The 24550-nt window shown below is 36.8% G+C and overlaps 2 protein-coding genes across 5 annotated transcripts in view; one reads left to right on the forward strand and one right to left on the reverse strand.

Moving 5' to 3' along the window:
• Positions 1-24550, reverse strand: part of LOC126759436 (flotillin-2) — a 418004-nt gene that overhangs the window by 134785 nt on the left and 258669 nt on the right. The gene's annotated exons all lie outside the window — the stretch shown is intronic.
• On the forward strand, positions 82-7234 carry LOC126759418 (glucose dehydrogenase [FAD, quinone]). Its single transcript, XM_050474206.1, has 4 exons — positions 82-290; positions 5284-5417; positions 5491-6169; positions 6237-7234. Exons 1-4 carry the CDS (start codon positions 137-139, stop codon positions 7130-7132), a joined length of 1863 nt encoding a protein of 620 aa, XP_050330163.1. The 5' UTR covers positions 82-136; the 3' UTR covers positions 7133-7234.

Consider the following 24550-nt stretch of genomic DNA (forward strand, 5'->3'; position numbering starts at 1 on the left):
TTCATTTAACTATTTCATCGTTATGTACTTCGCGCGGCATCTTAAACGCCTAATGCAAAAAATACTGCGACTTAAGTCCGACACATTCTAACAGTTAGTCGCAAAACAGCCGGCGTAGTGGTCACACGGTTTAGCAATGGAGTTCCTGAGCACAGAATGTGCTGCGCGGTCGGCAGGACCTGCGAATACCCTAATGACTTTGCTGTTACAGACTTTGATAGCGAAATTTTGTGGATTAAGTGATCACAATCGATGGCCAGAGGATTATGGCGCGCGCATTGAGAGAGAAGGTGAGTAGCTGTTTTAAAAACTGAATATTCCGGTCAGGTAAAAATTGAAAAAGTGCACAAATAGCTTAAAGGAGTTGAAGAGTGGTAGAGTACTTGTGAGAACAAAAAAATTCGCAAACTTGTGCGACGAAAATAAGAAACGGTTGTTAGTGTAACACATGAACTCATAATTACTGAAAAATTTCCGTTCTTGGCGAATTATTTGATGATTAACATTGAAATGTATATTAGCAAATATCCTTGAGGTTTTAGGGAAGAAATTTACAACGCTTCGTGCAAATACTTGTGATAAAGTAAATGTTATAAGAACATAAACATGAAAAAAATTGGTTTAGATACTAAGAAATTATGAAGTCATGGTAATAAGCTTTCATTTTGAAGTGACTAAGTTTTGTATTAGATAGAGAAGATAGAGATCACTTAGAGGCCTTAAGTAGAAAGCATACCATTAATAAAAGAGCAGAAATTTGTACGAAATTATTTGATTTCGAAAAAAGAAAAGCTGGTGGAAATGGAGAGCCTAAAAAAAGGCCTTTTTCCACTAAAGCACAAATAAGTAGAAACCTCTCAAAGAGTAAAGAAGTTAAGGGATTCAGAGCTTATATTAGAGATATATTATAAATAGTTTCGACGAAAGAGAAAAACAAAACAATTCTGGCTGCGGATAGTTCGGCTAAAGTTGTGCTTCAAATTTGGAATTAAATAGTTTGGAGTAGAAAAGCCTATAAAGAAACACCAACAAAAAATGAGCATTAAAAAATTCTATGAAGTTACATAAGTATTTCTGAAAAAAGTAAACGAATTAATTCGCACAAAAACAACCTCTCCGAAAGCCTTTAGGAATACTCGTACATACTGTACAGATTTAGTCTTCAATAAGAGATCTTGTAACGTCAAAGTTTATCGGTTTTTCTTATCCTGAACAGGGTAACATGAAGCTTGTATGATCCACAAGTAAACGTCGGAGATCCTGTAAAATCGAGCTGAGGCAATTTGGCTACATATATTGTTTGTCTGAACGATCGAAATCAAGTGCTTTATTTCTAAAACGCATTATACTTCCTTCTTTCTTGTTCTAGTAAATATAACTATTTTTTTTATAAAAACTTTGTTTATGAATGTGTTTGCATTATGGCACGTAGTTTGCTAATATATTGCAAAAAATGCGTCATTACGGCTTGTTTTTCCTAATACTTTCCATTGTAAATATTCTCCCATGAGGAAATGCAATATACCTATTTGCATATTAATTTATTTATATATAATGCATAGTTATATATGCTCAACTATGTGTGATAATATTGACAGCTTGTAATCAATGCCAACAAAGTAAGCCCAGCTATAAATCGAATAAATCGCAGTGTGCAAGATAAGTCAGAGTGCGAAAGGCTTTACGCAAAACATTGTCAGATTAAAAAGGATGGTGAAAATGTTTATGTGAGAATATTCAATATACATATATTGAAAGTAGTTTTCATTCATTCAGAGAAGGGTAGGGCTTCTTTTTTGCAATTTCTGAGAAAAATTTCCTTATAAATATTTACATTTTTTAGAGATTTCAACGAACATAAATCTGGTCATTTTAAAAAATTTGTCAATATTAAGGCAAAAGTAAGGGAATAAACAAATAAACTTATCTAAAACAAATATAGAAGGGATAAGTTCGGGTGCAACCGAACATTTTATACTCTTGCAACTTGCAAGAATCAAATTTTCAGTTATACATATATGTATATACACGCAGTGACTGACATTTTCAATCAAAAGTCAACTATAAGTACCGGGGTCTAAATATTCGGTACCTAGGGACTTAAACAGTTTTTTATTGGATTTAAACTATTTTTGGTCATAAGGTGGCACACACTAAAGACATTGTTCGTGCAAAGTTGTTACCCGCTATAATAATTGCTTCTTGATTTATGTGCTGGAAACTGAACGAATCTAGTGGAATTTAAAATTGTGCTATATGGGAAGTAGGAGTGGTTGTTATCCGAAAATAAAGTGTTGAACACATTGAAAAGATCTAAAAAAAACTGTGCCCAAAAAATTAGGTGGCATTGTATTTATTTTGAAAATTCTTTATTTATTCTTCCAAATCAATTTCATCCCCTTCAAAGTAATCCCCTCCCGAAGCAATGCACTTATGCCAACGGATTTTCCAATCTTCGAGACACTGGTTGTAGTCACTTTCCGGGATGGCCTTCAGTTCCGTCTTCGCTGCGGCTTGAATCTCCTCTATCGTATAAAAACGGTGTCCCCGGAGCGGTCTTTTGAGCTTGGTGAACAGCCAGAAGTCGCACGGCGCCAGATCAGGTGAATACGGTGGTTGCGGAACGATATGGGTTGAGTTTTTGGCGAAATGATCACGAATTACGAGGGCAGTATGGGATGGTACATTATGGTGGTGTAAAAACGAAGAATTGTCTTTCCACAATTCCGACCTTTTTAGGCGGATAGCGTTACGCAAACGACGCATAACGTTCAAATAATATTCCTTGTTGACTGTTTGACCGGTTGGAAGGAATTCATAATGCACAACACCACGATAATCGAAGAAAACAGTCAACATGACCTTGATTTTTGAGCGACTTTGGCGCGATTTTTTTGGTCTCGGCTCTCTTTTGGCACGATATTCGCTCGATTGTCGTAAGCATAGATCCATGTCTCGTCGCCAGTTATAATGCGTTTCATGACACCCTGGTAGTCGGAAAGCATCGTTTCACACACTTCAACGCGACGCCTTTTTTCCAAAAAATTCAATGTTTTCGGTACCAGTCGAGATTTGACGCGCTTGAGGCCCAAAACATCCTTCAAAATGGTATTGGCTGAGCCTTTCGATATGCCAACTTCATCAGCAAGGTCTCTAATTGTTAATCGATGGTTTTTCAACACCAAATCTTTGATTTGTTGAACGTGAGCTTCGTCGATTGAGGTTGATGGTCGCCCTGGACGCTCTTCGTTTTCGACACGTTCACGGCCGGCTTGGAACTCACTATACCACTTGTAAACATTTTTTTTAGACATAGCCTCACCACCAAAGTCTTTTTGCACCATCTTCAACGTATCCGCAGCAGAAAATTGATTCCGTAAACAAAATTTAATGCAAATTCTTTGCTCAACAAATTTCGACATCGCAAACCACGAAAACTCACTTTTAACAGCTCACAAAACGAAACGTATCTCAAACACTAATGAATATTTTGACATGAAATTTGACATAAATGTGACTGACAGTACTACCAACCTAAAAAAAAAATAATTCTCCAAATCCTTCGACGCGCGCAGTTTAAATTCAAATGTCACCTTATTTTTTGAGCACATTCACAGTTATGTCTATCTCTTGTAGATATCCCACAATACAATTTTTTTGTCTGTTACCGTTTACGACAAATTATGGCAAATTTTAGAATCAATTTTAACCAATACAGCATTAATCCTTATCCAATTAAATACCTACATTGTTGATTTAATATAGATGAACATGGTCCTTTACAGCATATGATTTAAATTAATATTTTTGAAGATATTACAGATTTAAAAATTGCGGGACGTAACGTTTGCGGCGGTACCGGCCGCCCGGGGCGGCGGGAGCATGCCTATGAATAGCGTGTCGGAGGCCGCGGTTCTCCCTTTAGCACTTTGAATTTAACAGCGATCGGACGCGTTTATTATCGGAGCTCTTCAACGAGCAATGTTTAAACGGAACCGATGAAGTACTATATGCGTACAATTTCAAACTGATTCTTCCTCAAAAATAATACAATTGCTAAGTATTTGGAATAGTAGATTAGAACTGCTACCAAATACACAGTGCAATGTATTATAACTGGCTCAGTGAATAATATACCACATGCATCCTAAAAGACTGATGTCTTAACCTTACCAGCCAACTTTTTCGTCTTCCCACGCTTGAAGACCGGTTCATCATATGCAGTCCACTATAATGTCTGTCGATTGGACTCCAGTGTGAAATGATGGAGTCGTGTTTCTATTGTCCCACACCGATGCGGTTTTATTCGGTTTTATTACGATTAAAGAGCACTCAAACACTTCTCAGAATCAGTTATTCGTTGTTTTTGTTGGATTATGAACTTGCGAGGCACCCACTTTGCAAATTATTATAATAGCAAATGTATCTGCAAAGATTAAACGTCTTGTGTGCTTTTTTCCATCATTCATTACCAACAGGACAGTTTACAACTTGGAAATTAGTCAGATATATGGACCCATCTCCATATATGGATCCAACTCCCTCTGAAAAACAATCCACTATATGAATATATAACACAATTGTGGTGCATTTGAATTTTTTTAGAATTTCTGCCCACTCTCAAGTTACTCTGTTATGTGTACAATCTAAGATTTGTGGCTATGATACTCAGATGAAGAGAGAAATTTTATCAGACTATGATGAATTTCCGCAATATTGATAATACGAATTCTTGAAGTTTTAGACTACTGATAGTCTAAAGACGTCTGGGTGTGTAAAGACATCTAGGAGTCTTTAGACTATCATACATCTATGTAAAGACATCTAGGAGTCTTTAGACTATCATACCTTACTTACTTTCTTCTTCAAATTCTTTTAAGATTTAGTGCTGAACGACATGTGGGGTATTCCGAACCCCGTGAAGGAAATATTTGTATTTGTGTTGATTCGAACTCTCCAACAAAAGAATAAGTATTTATAAATATGTGGACTACTTTGTTCGAATGGTTGCTACATATTTTTATATGCAATGTTCTGTACACCTAGTATAGATAAGAAAGTAGCAGTAATCTTACTTTTTATACTAACTAAAATCTTAATTAGCTGAGATAAAGACCGACAATAGTTGCACAAGTAAACAGCAAAATAATTTATTATTGAAAATACTATAACAAAAACAAATGATAACCTCTGCGCTGAACTTGAAAGTCATTTAAGACATAAACTCATTAAAATAGCTGTGAACTTTCGACTACTTATTACAGTATACGCCCTTTCATGCAGGTCTTGATGATTATGACTTCATTGTGGTGGGTTCAGGCTCCGCAGGCGCGGTTGTTGCCGGCAGACTTAGTGAAAACCCTAACTGGAAGGTGCTTTTGCTAGAGGCGGGTGGCGATCCTCCCATTGAAACGGAGGTAATTTACAATATTAATATTAAAATGGTCTCAACCTCGGCTTGCATAGATACTTATTTGTGTTTGATTACAGTTTGTTGGCTGGCATATTACCACGCAGTTCACGAACTGGGATTGGCAGTATCATGCGGAACCGAATGGCAAGTCCTGCATGGCGATGGAGGGCGGCAAATGTCATTGGCCGCGTGGAAAGATGCTTGGCGGCACTAACGGCATGAATGCGATGATTTATGCGCGCGGCACGCGCGCTGATTTCGACGACTGGCGCAATCGTGGCAATCCAACTTGGGGCTATGATGATGTCTTGCCATATTTCCGCAAAGCGGAAGATTTACGCTCAACCAGCGCTGACTTCAAAGAGGGTGATTTCGGTAAAGGTGGACCCATGGGCTTGAACCGTTATGTGTCGGACAACGAGTTCCGTAGTACGATACGTGAGGGTATGGCGGAAATGGGTTACGGCAGTTCGCCGGCTTTTACCGAGGGCTCTTGGGTGGGTCAGATTGATATTTTGGGCACACAAGATGGCGGACGTCGCATAACGACGGCACATTCACATTTACCGAAAGATCGTAAAAATCTACATGTCGTGCGGTATGCGCACGTTAAACGCGTCAACTTTGATGAACATTTGCGTGCAACCGGCGTAACTTTTGTCCTAAACGGAACGACAGAGCATGTTGCAAGGGCTAAGAAGGAAGTAGTGCTGTCTGCTGGCTCGATCGGCACACCACAAATACTAATGCTTTCAGGTGAATCGTAAAATATAATAACGGCGGCAAGTTGGAAGTATAAAAACTTCATTTGTATTTCTTACAGGTGTTGGACCCAAAGAGCACTTGAAGCAATTAGGTATACCGGTACTTTTGGATTTGCCGGTAGGTCAAAATCTTAAGGATCACGCCAGTTTGCCGGTGGTTTTCCAAATTGACAAGTCCGTTGCACGCAAACCAACTGATGAAGAGCTCGTCGACGCCATGTACAATTTATTGATGGGGCGTTACAGCAAGCTGCTGCATCATGAAGCCACAGCGCTGACCGGTTTCATTAATACTACTTCATTGCATGGTCCCAACCCCGATATTCAAACCACAAACTTCTTCAGTTTAATGCAAAGTCCGGAACTTAAAGGTTATGTAGCTGCGACAGGATTCAATGAGCGCGTAGCGAAGTCTATACTTGCAGCTAATGAATTCACCAACACCTACATCACATATTTGTTGCACTTGAAACCTTACTCAGTGGGTCATCTGGAACTGCGCAGTGCCGACTATTTGGACAAACCGAAAATCTATCCAAATTACATGTCCGATGAGCGCGACGTCCATACATATATACGCGCATTGAACATCTACTCCAAACTACCAGAGACCGAAGCTTTCAAGAAGCGCGAAACTGCGCTACATAAAATCGATTTGGATGCTTGCAACAAGTTCGTCTACCAATCGGATGAATATTGGCGTTGCTATATTAATCACATGACCACAACAGTCTATCATCCAGTGGGCACGGCAAAAATGGGTGCTGAGGGAGATGCCACAGCGGTGGTGGACTGGCGCCTCCGTGTGCATGGTGCTAAGGGTTTGCGCGTGGTCGACGCCAGTATTATGCCAGACATCGTGGCCGCTAATACGAATGCGGCCATAATTATGATTGGCGAGAAGGCTGCCGACATGATCAAAGAAGACTGGACGGAAAAACACACTGAGTTGTAATGAGTCCTAATGGTGCGATTTAGTATATTTCTTATCTGTTAAGATTATTTTTTTTATGTTTGTTTGTATGCCGTAAACATTTTTGTTAAATAAAGTAATTATTACTTAACTCTCTACTTAAGATAACGCATTTCAAGATACCTGCATCATTAAGATTGATGACATGCTGACATGACATAATAATTGCAGTTTAAAGCCAGTTGGAGATGTTGGTCCGATAAGGAATTTTTTCACAAACAAGTTTCAAAAATCCCCTTTTCAGAGATATACTTTTATTTGAACCGGTAATGACGTTTTATAGAACACTCGAATTTCTGCCACATATCGACACACTTATTGTCTTTATGAAATACTATATTTATGTTTCTATGAACTGATAATATGAAACAAGGGTGGCGTAAACTGATAGCACATTCTAAAGACCTCAAAGCGCTAATATAATATAATAATGAAAGAAGGTGATAAAATAAGCAGAGAAATGGAAGAAAGGAAAATCTCAAAACGTTCTTGTTATTGCGGTTTTCAGTACGCAAGACACTGAAATGCTTATACTATTTCAGGAATTGAGTGTTCCCAGAACTGTCGACATACGAATTTTATTTTAGTTAAGGACAACGTCGAGCTTGGAGGTAGAACTTTAAGCTCTTATAATAAAAATATTTAAAACGGAAATGTTTGATGATTGAAGTATGTTGCTTTTAATTCCAAAAGGGATACGAAGATATCAAAGTTCAAAACATTATCAGTGACCAAAATACTTTACTGCCTACACAAAATAGTAAAAGAAAATAAATGTCTAATAAGGTAAATAAAGTTTTATATCGACTTTAGCTGCTGTGTCATAGATTAATATGCATGATTATTAGAGTGATTCAAAAAAAATTTTTTTTCGTTTGGTACTCGGAAAAATAGGTTTCTAGACATCTCTAAGAAAGCCTCTCCAAACATGAGTTTTTAATTGTAACGGGAAGGTCCTCCTACATACAGTTTTCTATTTTTTCTTATTATCGGATAGAAAAATTTATATCTTGCTTCCAACTACTTGAAAAAATATCTTGTTCCTTAGATTTTGTAGTAAATTGAATGCTCTACAAAAAAGGTCCACGGAGGCTGTTATATATATTTCTGGCCTAGGCAACACTAAGTGTTGCCAGGTGCAATCTGACATTTCCATTGGAAAGTTTGACATTTTTTAGCATAACATCACTCAGAACGTTTTGTCATTTAATCGTGAATTGTTTTATTTACAGGGAATTAAAAAATTCATCTCGGCCAAAAAATTGAATTAACTCGTCAACATTTTCGTGCGATCATTTTCACAAATTTCGACGTGGATTATCACGGCAAGAGTGCATCGATGAACTAAAATCTTTGTATGGCTATGAAGCACCATCCTATGGCACTGTGAAAACTGGTACAACGAATTTAATCGTGGCCGACGCTCGCTCAAAGACGAATTCCGTGAAGGTCGTCCAAAAACAGTCGTTGTGCCAGAAAACATCGATGCCGTACGTGAACTGATAATGCAAGACCGTCATGTAACATACCTTCAGATAGAGGCATGCCTATGCATTTCTCCTACCAGCATACATTCGATATTGCATGAACACCTGGCTGTAAAAAAGGTTTGTTCTCGTTGGATCCCGCACAATTTGACAATCGCTCAAAAAAAGGCTCGTGTGGATTGGTGTAAAGAAATGCTGAAAAACTACGATCGCGGTGCTTCAAAAGACGTTTATAAGATCGTCACAGGTGACGAATCATAGATCTATGCGTATGAGCCCGAAACAAAACAGCAATCGACCGTGCGGGTCTCCCAAGACGTGCCAAATCCAACGCAAGTTGTCTCGTGGAAGAAGCACTTCGAAGCAAATGGTCGCCTGTTTCTTCGGCAAAACTGGTCATGTGGCGACTGTTCCGGTTGAGCAACGTAGGACGGTCAATTCTGAGTGGTACACCACCATTTGTTTGCCTGAAGTCTTCGGAGAAATTCGAAAAACGAACAAGAGAAGACGAATTATTGTGCACCATGACAATGCGAGCTCTCACACATCGGCTCAAACCAGCGCCTTTTTAACCGGTCGAATTGATGGGTCATCCGCCGTACAGCACTGACTTGGCACCCAATGACTTCTTTTTATTCCCACACATCAAGAAAATAATGCGTGGTCAACGATTTTCGTCGCCAGAAGATGCTGTTGAAGCACCCAAAAACCATGTTTTGGAGGTGTCTCAATCGGAGTGGAAAAAGTGCTTCGAAAATTGGTTTGAGCGCATGCAAAAGTGTATAAATCTTGATGGAGAATATTTTGAAAAACAATAAAACCATTTTCGTTCATAAATATTCCTATTTTCATTATTAGGCTAGAAATATGTATATATAGCAGCCGTCGTATTATGATTTTTTCGTAAACCCAAACGTTTAAAAGATATTAACAGTTATTATTTTTGGGAAAGTTTTTTATTTCTTATGAATTTTATAACTGAATGAAAAAAAATTATTATGAATGATGAAACTTATAGGCTTTTTAGAGATGTCTAGGAACCTATTTTTCAGAGTATCAAACGAAAAAAAAAATTTTCTTTTTTGATCCACCTTAATATGCATTGATGTTTGACGATGAATATCTCGTAAACGCTTAACTTAATCGAAAAATCATATGAGACCATTTTTATAGAGCAGTAAATTTCCTACAAAATCTAAGGAACAAGATATTTTTTCAAGTAGTTGGAAGCGAGACGTCTTGAATTTGCTGATTTTGCTTTGGAGTAACTTGAAAATGAAAACGATTTTTTTATGAAAATTAACTTCTCCGATGAGGCTCACTCTCATCTGAGTGGTGCAATAAATAAACAAAATTGTCGATTCTGGTGGGAAGAAAATCCACAAATTATTCATGAACAACAATTACTTTCACCTAAATTCACAGTTTGATGTGGCATTTGGACTGGTGGTATTATCGGTGCGTACTTCTTTCCAAATAAAGCAGGTGACACCGTTACTGTCAATGGAAAGCGAAAGAGTATAGAGCGGTGATAACCAATTTTTTATAGCCGCAATTGGAAGAAGTTGATCTTGACAACATTTGGTTCCAACAAGATTGAGCTACGTGCCACACAGCGCGTGCAACAACCGAATTATTATAAGAAAACTTGGGAGATTCGATTATTTCTAGAAATTGTGACACTGAATGGCCACCACGAAATTGTGATTTAACACCATTAGACTACTTCTTGTGTGGTCATTTGATGCCATTGGTTTTTAGAAATAAACTAGACTTTATTCAAGCATTACAAGTCAATAATGTGCTATTAAATAAAAAAAACATTTGAATTTTCTTAACAATAGGTGTTTTTTTTTTTGTTTTTGAAAGATTTAATATCACTCTTATTGGAAAAATTGATATTTAGAAAAATGTCCGCCAAAAAGACAGTTTTCACTTATTTATTTTATCCTTCGTCCAAAACCTAGGTTGTGGTTTTAGTTAAAATATGTAATTTTTGCTTTTAGTTCAAATGATGCTGTTGGAAGTTCTATTGCCAAGACGGAGCCACCGTTTTCTGAAACGACTGCCGCAAGTGACGTCGTAATGGCCGAGTTTTGTATATTCTCCTATGAAAATTTCACAAAAGTCTTTGTAAAATATGAGTGCTTAGAAAAATAAAAAGTTTGAATAAAATATTTAAACTTTTATATGAAACAAAAATTATAGAAAATAAGCCGATTTCTGCTCGATGAAACTCATAAACCCTGAATAAGTACATTTACAAATTTTCAATCACTGTTACGAAATATATTTTGGTGAAAATGTTCATGCAAGTGGTTAATGCACCTAAGCGAATATGCAGTTAAGTGGAATACACACATATACATACTATAATATACATATACATATGTACATATGCAATCTGAGTACAAGTGATTTGGCTTCTAATTTGAACAGCTACCGAAGAGGTTTTAACTTGTTTATCTTGATTTATCTTGTTTTAACCAAAGCAAATTTACTGATTTTTGTTCATAATTAATTTGCATCTGCAAATGTCGATTATTTCATTCAAATTACATCTCCATTCAAGTGTTCAACATGTTATGGTTTGAAAGCCACCGAATTAAAAACCAAAATGGTTTGCGCCTGAGCTGTCAGTAAAGCTTTTAACAAACGATACATTGGCTATCAAAATACTCGTATATAGCCGAGCTTCATATTTGGTTAGCAAGCTTATATGTATGTAAATTATAAATATAAGAACAGTTACGAGTGTTGTTTAAAAAAATTACAATAGTATAGTACATTTAAATCAAAAATTAACGAAAATATAAAATTATAATCGTAAAATCAAAGGTTAACCATTGTGTTTTTCCCCGGCCCCGGAGTACTCGAAGGGGCCCGTTTTTTCGTATTAAATTTGGCTGGATGTTGTCTTCAAGCACACAACGCTGGGGAATTCCGATATCCAAAATACCCAATTCACTTCATTGTCTTTCTAATACAAGGTGGTCGAACAGAATCGATGTCGTCAGCCTTTTGCGAAAAGTCTTTCCGGATTGACACACGCTTTGAAATAAGTTAAAAAACACAACCTTAGTTCAAAAACCTTAAGTCACTCAATGAAAAAAAAGACTTGGTTCTTCAATGCCACCATAGAAGTTAGAAATATAGAAGGCCTTCTTGCAATTTCTGCGCGGCCAGTGTAAAGCAATTTATAATGAATGCAAACTTGTTGTAGAGAATTTAGAGATTCTCGAGGCGATGTTATCATCATCAAGAAAAAAACGGAAAGGACCTACATGAAGAAATTGAATGAACCCTTTTCCATTAATTAACGGGTTTTCAATAGGGGTGCTACAAAAGTAGACCGATAGGGAGCAAAATTTATAATAAAAGCACTACAAAATTTTTTTGAAGTTATACTTCTTATACGAGTTCGGAAAAGGTTGCGATAGATTCAGGTTGCGCAACCTTGCTCAATATGAATCTACGCAACCTTGTCTGCGAAGATGTTCGAGCAGCAAGCGAAGCGGTGACAATCGGCGATCGTTTGTTCGTTTCTTTCGGCACAGCTCGGCTTTTCTACCAACAACACAATGTTGCCATGCTTATGCTGTTGTTGTTTTTGTAGAACAATGTTTCAATTTTTGGTTGGTGACATATTCAATTAAAAATTTCTGTTGGGATTCGAACCTACGTACCTACGTGCTCGTCGTAACTTTTGAAGCGTTTACCACCTAGACCACCATTGACACTTGTATTGCGTTGTTCTAATTATGGTTTGGTTATGCATGAAAGAAATATACAATGGATCGCCGATTGTTACCTCTTTCCTTGCTGCTGCTGCGCATATGTATGTTTGTATGCTTGTTCATTATTGAAGTTATACTGCTTTTTCTTTCCTTTGTCTTTCATTTCTGCGAATTCTCAACTATTTTATGTGCCCTTTTGTTGAAATACCCTACGTTGGTCCATTTTTTGGAAATCGACCCGCGATGACGAGGTATATCGTTTTATCTGACGGCGTGAGGTTTAAGAAGTTCATTTCTAATTTTGTCTTGTGGCATATTAGGAATGATGTTTCGACTTCTGAATGGTGATTTTAATGAATGAATTCCTTTTGGTTGAAATGCTCTGCGTTGGCCGTTGAAAAGTTAAGACTATACTTCTCAGGATCATTCATTTCTTCAAAGAAATTAATGAAATATGCATATTTGCATTATTTCGTTGTCATTTCCATATTCGTAGCAATAGAATTTCTATGGCATAAGTTAAGTAATGGCCACCGATTGTCACCCCTTGCCGCAGTAGCAGCTTCGCCTACAAACATGCGTAAATACATATGCATGTATGTATACGTATGATCGTGAATACATATCGACGCAGATTTTTGCGAGAAGCACCAGAAAGTTGTGCAATTTATGATTTTTAGATTTTGCCATCGTCGCGAAAAGACGATTTGTTGGCAAAGGCATGCTTGGGGAGATAATAAATTATAATAAATTTATAAAATGTGAATTTAAGTTTTCTAGTTTTCTTTCATACAAAATGATATGCATTTCTTGGAATATCACTAAGAAGTATAACTTCATCCACGCGTAGGGACTCCACGCACCTTTTTTTAATACAACAGAAACGGTTTGGGATATCAATAAAATTCTTTACTCCTGTGAAAATATATTCGCACGTACTCCATGAGTCACCATTGCATTACGAAAAAATTACGGTTTGGCCGGTGGTGTCATTGGGCCATACTTCTTTCGTGATGATCAAGACCGGCATGTTACTGTGAATGGGAATCGCTACCGCTCAATGATAGCCGAATATTTTTGGCCCGAATTCGATGATGTGGACTTGGACAATATGTGGTTCCAACAGAACGGCGCCACAAACCACACAGCGAATGTCACAATTGATTTATTGAAAACCAAGTTTGGTGCAAGTGTTATTTCACGAAATGGTCCAGCAAATTGACGACCGCCTCGGTCGTGCGATTTGCGCGGTTAGACTATTTTCTGTGGGGTACGTCAAGTCTATGGTCAACAAGCCAACGACGATTGACAAACTTCGTACGAATATCAAATTGCAGCAGTATTGCTGGACTTCTGCAAGCGTACTGGTGATGGTCATGCAAACGAAATCGAATTCCATGCATAATCGCATCGAATGTACTTTCACAGGAATAAAGAATTTCATTGCAATAACAATCGTTTTTATTTTCTTTTGCAGCGCTCTTATTGAAAAATGCGTTACATCGATGAATAGATATTTGAATGCGATGCTACTGACCTAAGCACCTCTTCAAGTGCCAAGTAAGAACTATACAGAGCATGACTCTTCAAATCGATGTTTTCAGTGCTCAAAAATGAAATTGTTTTAGTTAATGTTTGAGAGCTCGCATTATTTTGGTGAAAAGTGATCCGTCTTCAGTTTTTCTAAAAAAAACAGGCATCATTTGATTGATTTGTTTTTGTTGGATGCGGTTTATTTTGAAACACCCATCTTCTTCACACCCATAACTACTGCTTATTTTCAGGCGTAAATCCATCACTCATCACTTTATATGATGTCACAGACGTGTTCCGAAGCATCGCTATCGTATATCGTTAATATTTCTCTCGTCCAATCGACACGAGCGTTTTTTTTCAATAAATTTTTTTTACTGTCAAATGTTCTTGGAATATTGAATGTCTGCTAGTCCCACTAATGCCCATAGTTGTCTCAATCTCACGATAGCTCATAAGACGATCTTGTAATAACGGTATGCGCACAGCATCAATAGTTTCCGGAGCAAGAACTGATTTTGAACGACCTTCACGAAATCCGTCTTGGTGTGGTCTACGACACCGATTGAATTCACCACACCATCGATGAACACTGGGCTTTGATGGAGTTTCAAAGTCAAAATTTCAATTAAGTTCATCAATGTACTGTTGCTGAGTTATAGTCCAGTCATTTAAGCTTAAATTAGGTAAGAATCTCGGATTTCGAAATACCCAGACATATAAATGGGTATATCGAATTCCGAGGTGAACTTACTATAATGACTGGACTATTAATTTATGTCAAAGAATGTAAAACATACTTGTAGTCTCGCGTAAATGTTCACGATTTAATTTCATTTTTTTGCCCGAGCTGAATATTTAAAGTTACTGTAAATGTATAACATAAAGTATGTCAGGCTTTACGATACAGTTGGCAATTATCAGATTGCAATACTAAGGTTGCCAAATCCCTAAATATAAAAGACAACCTACGTATAATTTAAAAAAAATAACCAAAAGTTTATGTATGAACCGATTTATACATTATTGAATTTCAAAATAGTATAAAAGAAATTTGTTCCACCCAATATCGAGTAGAAAGCGTAAAACACTAAGTTGTATTATTATTCAACAGCCTTCAAGTAGTAAGTGGGAAGCTAGTTAATAAAATTTATTACGTATTAGAAACAGTTCTGTAGGGAGGGGCCCGTCTTTTCAGCCCTGCGAACGGTTTTTCTCTCGGCTGCCTTACCTACATGCATATAAGGCAATGCTGTATAAGTACTAAAATAATTTCAAATTAATTAAGAGGAAAGCCAAACGTGGTGATGAATATGATTATTCGGGTATGGAGGACAATGCAAATAAGTCGGTTTAGATCGGCCACAACATAATCAACTGTCACAGATCCTTCAATACATTGAAGTCAGTAGTTTGAAAGAACTGAAATTGATAGAAAATTTCACAAGTCTTGGAAGAGAGAATACAAATTGGACTAGTAAACGAAAATGAGCGGTCTAGTTAATGACTAAACAATGCATGGTGGCAGAACTAACGACCCCACTACTATTCAAAGGTTGCTCTTAAAGTGGGGGTGATAGTGGCCTGGCATCTTCTTGATTTGAGATAATGGGTTGTCAAAAAAGTCTTGCGGTATTTTTATTGAATTTTTTTTTTATTGAAATTGAAATGAATTTTTGATGACTCATGCCCAGCTCTTGACCGATGCTTTGGCTGCTACTATGCCGGTCTCTTTCGACCAATTCAGCGATTTTATCGCAATTTTCGACGACAGGCCGTTCGGAGCGTGGCGCATCTTCGACCACCTCTACAACAGAACGAAAACGTTGAAACCATCGTTGTGCGGTGGAAATGGCAACTGTATCGGGTCCATAAACTGCACAAATTTTATTGGCGGCTTGAGATGCATTTTTGCCTTTATCGTAGTAATACTGTAAAATATGCCGTATTTTCTCTTTATTTTGCTCCATGTTTGCGACGCTATAACTCACGAACGACTTAAAAGAAACGACAATCAATCAAACACGTGTTAGCGCGTGAAATGAGCTTTCAAAAAAGGTATAGCGTGACCCGATGCGACGAATAAAACTAGAACTACGCACTTTCAGCGCCAACTAGCGAAAATACCGCAAGACTTTTTTGACAACATACATAATTTAATGTCGTATAAATAAACCTTATAAAAGCAAACTTAGACTTATTATTTAAAAATATACAACTCTATATATAATATAATAAATACAATTCTTAAGATTCTTATAATTTTGCAGACAATTAATTAATAAAATCGGCGGTATTGCTTGAATACTGCTCCAACTTTGAGACATGAAAAAAAACAATTAGTAAATCTAATTTTAAAAAAGTCGAATGTAAATCTGTTTAACAACATTCGAGTGTCATTCATTATCACGTGTCCGCCAACCCGCATACTCGCATGCGCAATAGCGAAATAATTTGGACACTTTCACTATTACCAAATTTCGGGCGCTTCAAGTGCAAATTCGAACAAACTATGCACATAAAAATGAAATATAATTGTCTAAGAGTATTTGTTGTTGTTTATATATATATAATTTTCGGCTGGCATAAAGACCAAATACACAGACAACAACAATCAAGCGTAGAGAAATTGTATTAACAAATAAACTAACAGGAAGACAGAGCGGAAAACAAACAAGTGAAGAAAATCAATTCGGCAATTCAAGCAACAAAAAGACACCGATGAGAGCAAAGTCGCAGAAGCCGGCATTTCGTTAAGTACACACATTGTAATTGCTGTTGATTTGCGCTTGCGCACCCTTTGTTTGCCAAATCTGTTTTCAATTACACGCATTAGCATTTACAAATGAAATTGGGTGGCTCAGTTGGAGATCAAATAGTGCGTTGATCACCGTTTGGGTAGCACGAATTTATCGCTTAGATCTATAAAATAAAATAAAAATTGTTATAGTTGTTAGCGATGCTTGCAGTGTCTGATTCCGCAAAATTTTCATGTATGAGTACATAAAGTACTTGAACTCTTCCGAAGAGAGAGAGAGAGAAGAAGGTTAAGAAACGGGCAAATAAATAACTGTTTTCTTTATTGCTTTTTAAAACACGCACATGCGAAAGGTAGATCAGTATATGAATATAAGTACTCACTTTTTGAGTTTTCCTGGACATTCTGGAGCATTCAACAATATTTCTACAGTATCTACATTCTATTCTGAATAGTATCGAGCCCGTAGGTGTTGATCCTCCTATACAACATTAAGGGGGTATTCTGGTCTAGGATTTTGAAAAAATCGATTTTTTTCGCATATTTTGAAAGTTTAGACTTTCAAAAATATGACCTTGGCAGGATTTTTAAAATTCGACTTATTTTCGGAGATACAGCCGATTTTGTGACGTGGCGTCTGTGTTCACTAGAACTGTCTCCTAAACTTTAAACGCATTTTTCTCGAAACTACTTTTTTGAGGTGGTTGACATGATATCTCAAGTTCTACTGAACCGATTTCTTTGAAATTTGGTATATATCTTCTTTATACAATGCTCTATCGTCTCTGCCTTAGATTTCCAAAAATTTTGATTTGAAGTATTTTTAAAAAATACGAAAAAGTCGAAAAAATCGGTTAAAAAAAAAATTTTTAAGTCGACGGCATTTTTTTTTTTTTGAAAATGGTCAACCCGATAGCGACATCCTTACTAATGAAGAATCTTCTTGTTTTTTGTGTTTTAGATCTCTGGAAGGATAAAAGCAGAATGGAACTTCACTTTCAAAACACTTCAGAATTGGGCATCGCAAGTGTGTCTGGGTTTAAATAGGCAGAAAATTGGTATGCTGGAGTTCACAAGAAAATACAAAATCCTCCATGAAGGCTTTCGATAAATGGGCTTTTGACAAATGGTCTCTCTCAAGGACCGCACCAATTACCTTGGGGTAGTCTTGGACATCAAACTGCTCTGGAAGAAAGAGTGAAAAAGTACAGCAATGCCTTATATGAAAAGACAACTGTTGAACTGTTACTAAACCTGCCAACTGTTTTACTGAAAACTGCATTTTAAAATCGGAAATGGGTGTAGGAGAATCTAAGAATGGAAACTCCGAACATAGTGGTAGATAATGGGTTTGGCAAGCACCTTCTACAAGATATTACTTTTCAAGAATAGAATGTTTAGAATAAAAAGAGAAAAAGATCATTGGCAAAAAGGCATGTTAGTTGCGCGCGATACATAATAAGTTAATACGGATGGCTCGAAAACGGAGGCCGCAGTTGATGCGGAGATATGCTGTCTAGAGTTAGGCATAAGAATTTCAAGCAGCCAGAGCAATACAGTATATTTCAAGCAGAGATCTTTGCTATTGGGGAAGCCGCCGTGCTGGCCACAAAAGAATCAGTAAGACAAATCCAGGGTTAACAACTACGTAGATAGCCAAGCAGCAGTGGCCTCTTTGGGCATATCGACCAGATGTGTATTGGGAAGCAGGGCATCAGTGGAGAGTGGCGCCAGAAACAAACGACTTCACTTCTACTGGATGCTAGGTCATATTGATAATTGATGATAATGAGATAGTGGACGAGATTGCCAAGGGCGGTTTATGGTGGTCATCCGATATCGTGACCGACATTGCTAAATTTATGCATTGTTTTTACATGTTCTGGACAAGGGCTTCACACGAAAGGTTAGAATTCGATGGCATGAACTCTCGGGATTAAAAATTGCAAAAGTCATGTGCAATGCGTTAGACCAAAAATACACAACGGATCTTCTTCTTTATTAGCGTAGACACCGCTTATGCGGTTATAATCGAATTTACAACAGCGCGCCAGTCGCTCTTTCTTTTCGCTGTTTGTCGCCAACGGGAGATTCCAAGTGTAGCCACCTGGTCTTTCCAATGGAGTAGAGATCTTCCTCTTACTCTGCTACCCCCGGTGGGTACTGCATCGAATACGCTAAGAGCGTTCCTGCTCACTCTTAATAGCAGAGACTGTAGGAACATATTGAAATGTACACTGATCAGTCTTGTGGCGGCTGTGTCTGACGCCTGCCAAATGAGATAGATCGAAATGACTGCGGAAAATGACAGTAGCGATTTGCGAAAAAAATCAATGGGAAGGTGCAGTAGTTTTGACTTATGAAGGGCGCCGACTTTGAAAACTTGAGTTATGGGGAAAAGGATTTAAAGTACTGAACATTATAAAAACTGATGTAAAAAGTTCATAGGACTGGTATAAAAATACTCGTAACTTCAAGTCAATGTTGCTCCATTCGACTTGAAGTTTAGCAACAATGTTCTTGAAATATTCATTAAACTAAGCAAATACAACGCAAGGAAATTTTAAAAGTATTCATGTGCACCGTTAAATGATCGTTAAGCCGTTATCGCATATTATTTGCCTTTTACTGACGCCTTCGGGTGATAAACAACTACATACATATATATATGTTCCAATTTACTCGCATTTGTATGTATTTCCTTTGATTTTATGTGTGTTCACATCCGCAAATTAGAGTGAAGGGTAAACGAGAAACACTTTACTTTGCCGAATCCAATCACTATTTTGTATCTACGACGAAGTCGACCGTGTTGTGATGACACAGTTTTAAAAGCTCACCTGAAAAAAGAAAAAAAGAGAAATTGTTAGTTTTTTTTACAGTTATTTGAAGTATTTAGTGATTACTTTGAGAGAAGTACAACCAAAAGCAATATGCGTAAATATCCGTTACCTAATGAGGAAATTAATTTTGTTTACAAACTTTTAGGCCGACATTAATATGTCTGTTGGAGTTGTGTACTCATTAAGACTTTTCAGTCATCCAAACCACTTATATAAGAAATTAACACACGCTTTGATTAACGTTGCTAACTCAAAAATCATGAACTTGACGAAACTAAATATCTTATTCTGGGATTGAGAATAGTTTATATAAGAGAACTACGAATATCATTTGCGCTATTGAAATGTATTACTACTGGGACCAAAAAGTAAAGTTAATTGTCATTTGGGCATCAGGAAGAAACATTTTTTTTATTGGATGGTAAGGTTGTCTATAATGCTTATTGTTCTCCAAGTTATACGTTATAGTTCATTGTCAATTTACAGGTCTATTGAAAAGTCTACGACCTGACACATAGATGGCGCTACTAGAATTAAATCCATATGATTTTTAGTTAGCCAAAACGTTCACAAGGCGCGTGTATAAATTTGACAGCTGTCGGATCATTAGTTTGTGAATCATCATCATATCATTTTGAGTGAAGCAAATTTTGTTATTCTGAAAAAAATCAATAAAAAGGAATTTTGGGTAGTGCTTTTTGAAGGGGAAAAATAGAGTTGAAGCAAAAACTTGGTTTGATGATGAGTTTCCGGATACTGCCCCAGGAAAACAAACCATCAGGGATTGGTATGCTAAGTTTAGACGTAGTGAAATGAGTACCGAAGACGGTGTACGCAGTAGACACTTAAAAGGGGACTTTTGGACCAAGTATTTTCTGGGTAGACAAAAAAAAAACCGTTTAAAGGCGAGCTGAAGTGAGAAGGCGAAACATACCTCTCCAGGGTGTGCTAGGTTTGTTAACCAAAAACAGCGCCAATGAAAATAATATTCCTCTAATATACATACTTACATAGCTCGACAAAAAATATTCAAAAGCTTATGAACCATGGGCAGCAAATATTGGGATAGCTTTCATATTATTATACCCTGAACAGGGTATATAAAGTTTGTCACGAAGTTTGTTACACCCAGAGGGAAGCGTCGGAGACCCTATAAAGTATATATATAAATGATTAGTATGTTGAGCTGAGTCGATTTAGCCATGTCCGTCTGTCTGTCCGTCTGTTTGTATATACACGAACTAGTGCCTCAGTTTTTAAGATATCGTTTTGAAATTTTGCAAAGGTCATTTTCTCTTCAAGACATATAGCTGCTCTACAAACTGAACGATCGTAATCAAGTTCTTGTATGGAAAACTTTCACATTTGACAATGTATCTTCACCAAATTTGGTATAGATTATTTTCTAAAACAACAATGTAGTCTTCGAAAAAATTGTTTAGATCGGTTAACTATACATATAGCTGCCAACAATTGAACGATCGGAAAAAATTCTTGTATGGGAAACTTTTGCATTTGACAAGATATATTCACGAAATTTGGTAGAGATTACTATCTAAGTATACAATGTAGTCACTGAGGAAACTGTTTAGATCGTTTAACTATTGCATATAGCTGCCATACAAACTGAACGATCGTAAAAAAGTTCTTGTATGGAAAACTTTTGCATTTGACAAGATATATTCACGAAATTTGGTATAGATTATTTTCTGAGGCAACAATGTAATTTCCGAAAAAATTGTTCAGATCGGTTAACTATAGCATATAGCTGCCATATAAACTGAACACATAGTTAGTAAAAGAAATGCACCTGTGAAGGGTATATTAGCTTCGGTGCAGCCGAAGTTAACGATTTTTCTTGTTTTTATTTAAAATTAATTAAAGTTGCATTATTAATATGAGGGAAGAATTTTTAATAAAACAGTTTTATGAGACTAAACTTTTTATTTTATGTATTTTTTGCGAGTTATTTGCACACTTACATAACTACCAGGAGTAGTTTAATTTAATATCTGTACTTGTGCAATTTGTTTTCTACCACTATGACCAAAAAGATGAAATGTGCTTGAGGCAGCGTAGCTCCTACAATTTAATATTGAAGTGCGCGCATGCGTGGTTTTGTTGTGTGGATGAACGTTTAGCGCAGAGGAGCATGTAGTACATGTCGTTTAATTAAATGTTGAACAAATGTAAGAGCACACATCGTACTCGATGCAGTTTGCAAACAATGCCAACAATTAATTGCGTGTTATTATTATTGGGAAGATGAAAACGCGGTTACTTTCACGCATCTGAACATGAATTTGGAGTAAAACGCAGGCTGCGTAACTACCTACTTCGCAACTGTGAATGAGTAGACATCTCAGTTTTTGCTAGAAACTTGCTTTTCGCCTGGCCTGTATTCATATGGCACACGCAGTAGCTTACATACTATATATCTAGTTATGTAATATTTTTGTAGTTTAAATTTTTTTTCATTTGATTTTACAAGTTTGACCTTCAACTCATTTCTCTTTTTAATTTCCTCGTTTCTCTTGATTTTCTTTCCATTTCAACGTATGTGCCGCAGCAGATGGAGACAGTGAACTGATTTTCCAACAGTCAGAAATTATATAATAATGCTATATATTATATCATACTCACAATGAGTTAGTTTATAAAGCAGGTAAATAAGTGATATTATATATTCGTTATGATAACGAGTGTTACGGACATTAATTTAACAATATATAATAAGATATAATAAGTTATTTACGCAAATCAAAAAACAATAATTTGTAATTGGTATTTTAAATGTAATTCCCATAACCACATACCGTTTATAGTGACGGGTCAACTTCTGGAATTCTATGTTTTATAGTGAAGAATACCAGCGCTGTCTTGGTAGTGCTTTATTTTCGCCCTATCGTTTTGTCATTTTACTTATATTTTCTGCATAAGGTTAGACAGGGTATTTGGGAATTTTCCTCTGATCGAAAGCCTCACATCATCAGCGTAGGACAAAATATGTATTCGCATACTTTTTTAGACCAAGCAACATCTTGTTCATTGTTTAGATACAGAGAAGCGGAGATAACACGTACTTTTTGGAACAGATCTACACATCGTTGACATCGGCGTTGAAATATAAGCATTTGTTCAAAAAATTTCGAGGCCATCCCCTCCAAAATTTTAAGTCCATAGTTTGGACCTTCCCACTGCATTCCCCCGTGCCAAATTACAACTCTATATCTTAATTTAGTGCTTAGTCACGTTCTTGTAGAGGTTTTCCATTAATGGCGGTTAGTGGGCGTGGTAGTGGTCCGATTACGCCCATCTACGAACTCCGCCTTAATTTTTTGCTAACATGTGTACAAAGTTTCATCAAGATATCTCAATTTTTACTCAAGTTACAGCTTGGGTGGTCGAACGGACCGACGGACGGACGGATGAACAGATATTCAGCCGGATTTCAACTCGCCCAGTCATCCTGATCAATTATATATACAGTAGCGGACAGTGAAATCCGGACAACCCGTCGTTTTGTATTTAAAGCACGATTGTAATCGACAAGTGTAATTTTTCGCGGAAAGTTTTCTTCTTTCATTTTATAACAACTTTTAGTTTTTTTCAATAGTTTCAAAGTTTATTTCGTGCTCGACCTTCGTTAAAGCTTAAATATGCCAAATTTAAAGAAAATGTCCGAATTGCAAAAAAGTAATATTTTGATTTTGTGTAAAGAAAATCTGACCATCGGGGAAATGAGTGATAGAGCAAGTCTTCCATCGGAGAATTTCTAAAAAATTTCGATAAAACCAGGTCTCTTAAGACAAAAACTGGCTCTGAAGCAAAGAAGAAGACAAGTTCTAGAGAAGATCGGGTTATAGAACGCATCAGCTTGAGAGATCGCTTCAAAACCGCTGAGGACATTAAAGTAGAGTTATTTGAAGATGCTGGTACGGAAGTTAGCGCAAGAACTGTTCGTCGAAGGCTTCAAGAGATTGGTTTGAACGCTCGTCGCGCCGCCAAAAAAACACTTTTAACCTCAAAAATGCGTCAAAACCGTTTGAGATGAGCAAAAAAAACATCAAAATTGAATTCAACTTGATTGGCGAAATGTAATCTGCTCAGATGAGTCCAAATTTAACCTTTTCTGCAGCAACGGTATGTCCTAAGTGAGAAGGAGAACTGGTGAGCGGTTCAAGGACGAATGTGTTCAAAGCACTGAACAGGGAGGCAGCCGAATGGTCTGGGGTTGCTTTTCCTACTATGGCCTTGGGCAACTAGCCTTAATAGAAGGAACCGTCAATGGGACTAAGTATCAGGAGATACTTGAAACAAATGTTATACCTTCAATGGAAAACCACTTTTCAAGAGCGGATGTTCTTATTTTTCAGGATGATTCTGCGCCCTGCCAACTAGAGTTTATTGCTATAATTTTAATTACAAATTTAATACTTATCCTTTTTTCTTTCTTTAAGGTGAAGAATTATTTATCAAAAAACGGGGTGTCGACTTTGGAGTGGTCAGGTAACAGTCCGGACCTAAATCCCATTGAGAACCTTTGGTTTATAATGAAGGCTCAGGTAGCACAGAAGAGACCAAAGAATTTAGCAGAGTTGAATGGAATTCTCGAAGAAACGTGGTATAACGGTATTGGAGCAGGCACAATAAAAAACCTCATAAATTCAATGCCCGCGCGTATAAAAGCCGTTATAAAAAGCAAAGGAGGTTTGACAAAATCTTAAAAATAATGTTTTTAAAAATATTTTATAAGTGCAATCGACTGCACTGACTATTTTTCGCTTAATACTAATGTATTTAATATATATTATCGTTTTAAAATAAATAATTTAAACATTCCACTAAAATATTAAGGAAAAACTATCATTTTTTAGTTGTCCGGATTTCACTGTCCGCTACTGTATATAACTTTATATTTATTTCGATTAATTTTAGGTGATACATACAAGCTTTAGGTGAACGAAACTATTATACTCTGTAGCAACATGTTGCAATAGTATAAAAACTGACCGAATTGTACGCGTCAGTGGTCACAGTTA

The sequence above is a fragment of the Bactrocera neohumeralis genome, chromosome 5 (assembly GCF_024586455.1).
Source record: "Bactrocera neohumeralis isolate Rockhampton chromosome 5, APGP_CSIRO_Bneo_wtdbg2-racon-allhic-juicebox.fasta_v2, whole genome shotgun sequence".
Lineage (NCBI taxonomy): Eukaryota > Metazoa > Arthropoda > Insecta > Diptera > Tephritidae > Bactrocera > Bactrocera neohumeralis.